The 7579-nt window shown below is 42.0% G+C and overlaps 1 protein-coding gene across 1 annotated transcript in view; it reads right to left on the bottom strand.

Moving 5' to 3' along the window:
- Positions 1-885: 885 nt before the first annotated feature.
- The window catches only part of SLC25A13 (solute carrier family 25 (aspartate/glutamate carrier), member 13), a 76128-nt gene continuing 69434 nt past the window's right edge, over positions 886-7579 (bottom strand). The window contains exons 14-17 of the mRNA XM_009083472.1: positions 6977-7115; positions 3155-3313; positions 2984-3074; positions 886-2102 (exon numbers count right to left, since the gene is read on the bottom strand). Of these exons, the coding sequence (XP_009081720.1) occupies positions 1913-2102; positions 2984-3074; positions 3155-3313; positions 6977-7115 (579 nt within the window). The 3' untranslated portion in view covers positions 886-1912. The remainder of the gene's footprint in view (positions 2103-2983; positions 3075-3154; positions 3314-6976; positions 7116-7579) is intronic.

Here is a 7579-nt window from a genome sequence, read left to right as displayed (position 1 = left end):
AATATTTAACTTTTATGACAAGCCTTAACCAAAAACTCTGACAGTTAATTTTGAAGCAATACAAAGGACAGCTTTTTTCCCCTCCTATTTCTGAAAGGAAGGAGCTGTCATCTGGGGACACTTGGATACACAGGGCTGGGAAGGAAACAGCTGGTGGCTGTCAGAGCCCAGCACAGTCACTGCACACTGGTTTAGCCAGACTCCAAAATGTAGCTGCAGGTAAATGTCATCTGCTCCTCTCACCTTCACGTGCCTGAGTGCTGCAGATGCTACTCCTGCCCCGACTTCATTTCACTGGCAATTTCAAAATGTAAGTTAGTCCAAGAGAATAATTTTCATTTTGACTCAAACACAAATACAAACCCAGAGTGATTTCCATTTCAGTATTTCCACAGGTTACAGCACGACACAGTGATATTGCACACCAAACTCATTCTTCTGCAAGTATGCTGCATCTGTGCATTCCCTCGGTTTACAGCCACGCTTGAAGGCACCAGCCCCCACCCAAAGGAGACAAGCAAGACCAAATTCCTCCTGGTCTTAAGAGGTATCACAGAAGATATCCAACAGTACCTTCAAGTGCCTAGATAATCAGGCTGTTTGTGACCATTAACCTCCCCCCAACAGTAAAGGTCAAAATATCAAGACTTACTCCAACCCTGGCTTTTAACTGGGAAAAAAATTCTCCTTTTTTTGAGTGACACCTCCACCAACAGATGTCTTTTCTACACAGGGGAACTGAGGTAATTTTTTCTCAAGCTGCAGGTGTTTTTATAGCCTACAGGTGCAAATATTAACTTCATCTTAACCTGACTTTGTAACTGAAGCTGAACAAGACGTTTGATGTATTGTGCTATTTCCATAACAGAATATACCATGTGTGCATCTGTTTGAAAGGTTTATTTCTATCTTCATAAATACAGAATTTTCTAAACACTGTGCAAGGCACCAAAAATTAAGTAAAATCTTTTATTTTAGAGTATTTTAATCTCTTTTGACTCAATGAAGTAAATAAGAATCTGAAACCACCTATTTGCCAATTACAAGCCAGCAGTTAAGGCAGGTACCATTGATACAGTGCATGAATTTTCTATTGCAGTTATTTAAACAAGCAGCGTTTTACTATAGAAGTGCATATACAAACTGAATTCCAAACACCAGCAACCCAAAATAGGCACCTAGTTATGAAATTTCCTTGTATGTGTAGTAGAATGCCAAAAGTTCTGCCATAAAGTGCAAAGACTATGGACAATAACACTTTCTTTTGAGCATTTTGATACCAGTAACATAATACAACGGCTAAACATTTATAAATGTGGTTTCCATTACAAAAACATGTTCCACATAAAAGCTTCATAATACAATCCAGAAACAGAACTTGTGCGTGTACAGACTGAAGAAGTTGAAGCTGTACTGGCATACTTGGGTACCGGCTATATATTTGCTGACCTCTACAGACACGCACCAAGTTTATAACCAATTTACACATACAATCAAAATCATTCCGCTTTGAGCACCATGATATCCACTGAGTTTTTCCATCTGAGTGACGATGTGCGACATCTGCCCTGGTAATCTGCAACTGAGCACTGCCTGTAAAATGATCTGGTTCACAGCTCTCACCCAGCCCTCCCCAATAAACGGAACCTAAAATTAGTGTCTTCCCAACACAAGCACATGTCAGATGTGGACAAATACATTCATGGTCCCAAACTTAAAACAACTGGTAAGAATTTCACAGTGATCTGGTTACGGAAGCACAAAGACAAATGATTACATTTAAGATGAAAATTACCTTAAAACTCAAATGAAGCTAAACTGTTATATGATGAGAAGCTAAAGGAACAAAGTATTAACCAATTAGAAAAGTGGCTCTTTCCCAACTAATAACAAAAACCCTACAGCAATAAACTTAGGGTCCTACTGCTGCAGCAGCTTTTGAGGTAGGTGGCGATGGCTTAAACCGAGGTAGGTAAAGTCCAAACTTGTTTTCAATCCCTGCAAAAGTGGCAACTGCCAATTTATAACCACCAACATGGTCAGGGTTAGGAGCAGGAAGTGTAATCCTAGATTTAGGGACTCTGTCTGATCCAGCTGGTTTTCTGCAAAATAAGGAAAAGAATAAATAAATTTCCATAGAGTAAAATCAGTGGGCATAAAAATCTTCTCCACAAAGTAAGCTAAATGAGACATCTGAGTCTACCTCCCTGGAAGTAACTGAAATAAACTCTGCAATGTAAGCAGAAATACCCTGTTTTAAAAACTTCCACAACAGGTAGGAGCCTTCATGTTGATCGAATATGGTCAAATCCAGATAAAATTTGTAGTGCATTAATTGAAAGTGCAGTGTGGAGGAGCAGGGGCTCATAAGTCTTTGTTACAGTGCACAACCAATCCGGAAACCTAGCAGAGTTTAAGTACTTTTTGTGGGGGCTTTCAAACTGCTGTCCCCAAAGCTCTGTAAACAGTCCTCAGCTGCTCCAGGGATCAAGTTAATCAGCAACATGCACATCCACCTGTATCATCAACAAAGGCAGAAGGCAGAGCTGAAGCTCCAACAAACAGGTTTTGAACTTGGTGACTATAGACTTTTTTGGATGTCAAATGCCCTGCCTAATCAGGGACACAGCTGCTCCACCAAATAATGAGGACTAATATAGAGTGTATCTTGACCTGGAAGGCATCACATTTCCCCTGCAGTTACATCCCCAGCCCATTATTTAGCATCTCACTGTCTCTGTTTAAGCTAACATAGCTCCCCAGTTTGAAATGGTGATATAAAATGTGGCAGTATCTTGCTGTGAAACAGGTACTGGAATACCATCCCAACCTCCACCAGTGTAGTGTGGCTTAAATAATATTTAGCAAGCCTTTGCAATGTGTCCTCTATAATAGCAAGACCTTGACTCTGACGTGTAGAGCACCAATACCCAAAGGGAACTAAGTGGCGGGTCCCAAGTAGTTCCAGACACCATATACTTACACTCCCCCAAAGTCCACGTAAAACCACCTCTGCAGTAGCTCGTAAGTCACCAGAGTTACACCAAACTGAGGAGAAGATCGAAATACACGAGCTTGAAAGAAAAGAAAAGAGTTCCTAAGTGACAGAAGCCACAATCAGAAATCACTTGGCAATCAAAGGTCTTTTACACACCTCCTGCTCCTTTCCACAGAGCCTTTGGACCTTCCTCTCGCAGGATCTTGCCAAAGCAGTCCACAACGCCACTGTAGGTGGTCTGTCCTGCCCGGGCTGCCACCTGTAGTCTTGTTTTGATCACATCTGCAGGGGTGACCAGAGAGGCTGCAGGCATACCTGCACAACACAAAAATCATCAGGTGGGTACCACTGGCTTGTCACATACACTACACGTCTCGTTTACCCAGGGGTACCTAGGCCTTTCATCCTCACATCAGGAGAACCTAGCCACATTTGATTTAAGCAAAAGCTGGGAAGGAGAACAAGCAACTGTTGTGGATATGGCTTCACCCAGAGAGACCTTCTCCCAGAGGAACAACCATGTCACATGCTTCCTGCCAGGCTGGGAGGCACAGGCTGGAGTTTTCAGTGCTAACCAGAAACTTGCATAGTTAATAAGCACAAAGTTTTTGGAGGCAAGGCTGATCTTTCCTTTTCCTTTTCATGCTTCTCTGTGGTTTCTGGCATCCTGGTTGTGCACTGTGCTAGAATAGCCTGTACACACACACACACAGACACACAAACACCCCTCATGCAGCAATGTCACCAAGAATCAGATAACTCAGTGCACGCTCAGCAAGCCAGGAGAGCTAAGGCTTATAAAAAGGGTCATTCTTCTCATGAGGAATGGCAGACTGCTCAGCTGCAAAGCCACAGCTGACATCCTCAGTAGAACACTTGGAGGAAGATTTAAATTTACCCTAGCAGATAATCAACTGAAAGCAAGAAATACCAAATTACCAATGGGTAGTATTTCTAAAATCATTCCTATCCAAATTGGGGCTGCCCATGTTTAGAACTGAAAAAAAAAAAGAAGCCAAAAAAAGCCAAAGAAAAGCACCGAGACTGTACCCAGAAGACACTGTCTCTTATGGTTTTATTACTTTTCCATTCTGCATCTGTTCCAAACCAACTTGGTCAGATGTAGATGCATAAATCTCCTTTGCCTTTTTTTTTTTCAGGCTTCATAATTCTGTAGCAACTTTTGTCCAAACCAGCATGGTCTGGCTTCAAGCTCCAGGCACCCTTCCTGCAGACTGCTCCAAGAGATCTAATCATGTGCATATCACCAAAAGAAGATCTCCTCCTCCTCTCCTGGACCCCCCAAAAATAGCACATATGCTCAACTTGCACAGTGTCTGTCTGGCAGGCAAGTGCTAAAACCTGGTCAAGGTTTCTCAACTCCAGAAACATTGAAATTCTTCTTTGCTTAGCCTTATCCACACCAGGATATTGCTTGAGTCTTCAATTTAAAGCTGGACTTTTGTCCTTCAAAAGTCCACCAGTGTTTTCAAGGAAAATCAAAGGACATACTTAGAAACAATTCTGCTTACTATACGTTGACTTCCATTTCCTTATTCCTCACTCCATGTTACTGAGGTTATTTTGCAATTAAAGATGTTTTTAGGAGCTATGTGTACAGGACAAAAGACTACAGACAAATCAAATTTACAGACTGCTGCCATGAGGAGCCTACAATCAGAACAAGTCAGATAGCACAGCAGGAGCTGACAAGAAAAAACAGAAGAGAGGGGAGGAGAAGGAAGTTCATGAAGGCAATAAGCAGATGGAGCAAATTAAGGAGAGATCCTGTAGCTGATACTAGAATCATCTCAGAAAATGCCATGGAACAACAGGTTGAGACATCTGTTGAACAGTGAAAACCAGAAGCAGATCAAGCTAGATGACATGCATGTTGCATGTGACCCCAATGACAATGAAAAAGACAATATAACCAGCACAAGCAACACCCACTGGCAAAGGATGCAGGTGCATATCAGAGCATGGCCAGCTTGAACATCCCAGCACCATGGGCTGTGGAAAGGCAGAGTTTCTCACGGGTAGCCAGAACTCATGTACATATCTGAAGTCTGATGACCAGGTGAGATCCCTGGCCAGAGCACAGACATTAGCCCAGAGACAGCGTTTCAGAGGTGGTGGAGTTTTTGTTTTGTCTTCCCCTTGACATTCTCATGGCAAAGCAGCAGACACACAACCCCCCACCACACTTTGCTTGTACCCAATAAAATAAACTTCTTGTTTTTGTAAACAGTAGGATGAGTGTTGTATCTCTAACACTGTAATTTGCTCATGAGAGTTAACCTAGAATGGGATTCACAGGAAGCACTGGATAAAATTCACATTATAGCTAGATTGGTGAGCCATATCAGCAACAATAAAGACTGCTTCTGTGCTGAACTTCAAAGGGACGGTTATCTCAGTCTGCAATCACCTGACAATGGCTAGAAAGAGAAAAATAAGAAAATCTAAGAAATGACTTGGCTTAAAAATGCCAGCTTATGTTTCAAGTCTGTAAATATGATCTAGAGTTCAAAAATTGTTTTGTTCCATTAAAATGGGTGAGAAATAAGCTGGCTGTAAAAGCTCCTGTTGGGGAGCTTGGATCCTGGCTCTGGAATGGAGCGGGGGAGGGGAGAGGACAAGGGGTTTTAGGCAGCAGTCATTTGAACACAGCTGGTTTTCCTAGTGCCAGGTCGATTCCTTTGGCCTATGAGCTACTGAACAGAGAGCTATATGCTTCAACAAGACAAACCAACTGATCTTAGCTATCATCTAAGCCCAGATACTGGCTATAAAAGGGCCTTGCTCCTCAAGGCACACTGCCCTTTGGCATAATCTTGATCAAGAAGAGTTTTCTCATGGAGAAGAAGGCTTGAAATCAAATGAGAAAGCACAGGTAAACCACCTTTCTGTACTGGATTCATGCCACTCCAGCTTTTTTCTCACCTGGCAGGTCACAGCAGCCTGCCAGGGGCCACACTGGAGGAAGAAATTGGCTGTAGCTTGGAGAGACCAAGTAGCCCCCAATGAACACAGCACAAATATTAGCTGATGTGAGCCCTCCTACTTGCTACACTCTCCCCCAAAGGTCCTGTTGCACAGATTTTCAACTCTAGTTGTTTCCCGAGAGAAAAGCCATGAATACAGCACGAGCAGGACTCTCAACCTGCCCTCTCCAGGTGGTCTCCTTAGGGTGTGGAAGCTTGGTGCTGTGCAGGGACCAGCTATGCAGCAGATGCAAAGGAAAGCTGAGGCTACAAAGCATGTCTCTGTCTTTTCCCTTAGGCTCTGGAGCAGTCAAGTTAAATGCATCTGTGAGAAGTTAACAATGATTTGGCTCTCATGTCTACTGCATAGCAGACTGAAACAAGCAAGTGCTCAAGATCACACTCAGCACCTCTGTCATATGTGAGTATGCTAGGAATCAGCAACCTGTGGCACAGCAGAAATGTTTTCAGGCTTTTCTGTTTTGTTTACTATAAATAAAATGACAAATGCTCAAGAAGCCAAGTAACTCCTGGGATACTGAGGTAGCAAGTAACTGTCATAATTTTGTCACCTCTTACATCATGTACTGCTAGTGTGGCTTCTGGACTCTATATACAAAAATTCAAGATTAATTTTATCATAAAGAATTTCAGAATGACATGATTTTGTTTGTAAATCATTTCAACAAAACATTACCAGTCAGACACAGACAAAACCAGCACAGAAACATCACAAGGAATGATGATATATGGTAACAGAACAACAGCACCTTTCCCTTTCTTTTGCCTCCTGAACATTATGATTATACCAGAAACTTACACTATCTTTAACATCAACTCACTCTACAGCACAGTAACTTTGTTGTTTCTGCATAAGGTTGCAAAATACAGTATTATTGCATATAGTCCTTTTGAGCATTTTTGTTGTTTTCACTGCCATAACTGTGGTGTGGGCACTATATACTATGCAAAAAGAAATCTGGGCACTTACCAGCTATTGATCCAGCCAAGAGCAGATTTCCGGGGCTAACCCTCCCATCTTCATTTGCAAATGAAGCTTTCAAATGAGCATAACAGGGGAAGTAAATGGCAGAGAAGGGGATGTCACGCAAAAAACATGCCTTAGCACCCTGTGTTGAAAAAGAGAACAGGTTTTGAGTATGAGCAGATTTAACATGATGAACAACGAACATCACATAACAGAGCAACATTGTATTTTTTTGGTTAATTGCAAAGGGCTTATAGAAAAAGCAATTTCTTCTCTCAAAATTTTGAGAGAACCATGTATTTAACCCCAGTGAGGAGTGTCTGTGTGTTGTTTCTTGGTTCGGTAATTTCTGTCATTGTCGACTTGTTCTCCCTCACTCCACAGTGCTGTAGTTATGTGCTGACAATGAAGAAAACGTCACATCTTTGAGCAGACTCTCATAAAACCTTTGCAGAACTTTAAACAGTTGACATCATAGCCATGAACCTGTAGCAGAAGTCTGAAGTAGACTGATCCACAGGACAGGTCTGTTCCCTCTCATTCACACTTATAAGAACTACTTCAGGGAAAACAGTTTCCAGTCCATACATTTATACAGACACTCTA

This window comes from Acanthisitta chloris, unplaced genomic scaffold (genome assembly GCF_000695815.1).
Source record: "Acanthisitta chloris isolate BGI_N310 unplaced genomic scaffold, ASM69581v1 scaffold10641, whole genome shotgun sequence".
Taxonomy (NCBI): Eukaryota; Metazoa; Chordata; class Aves; order Passeriformes; family Acanthisittidae; genus Acanthisitta; species Acanthisitta chloris.
Note: the sequence above shows the minus strand (reverse complement) of the source record. Positions and strands in the feature narration are given on the sequence as shown.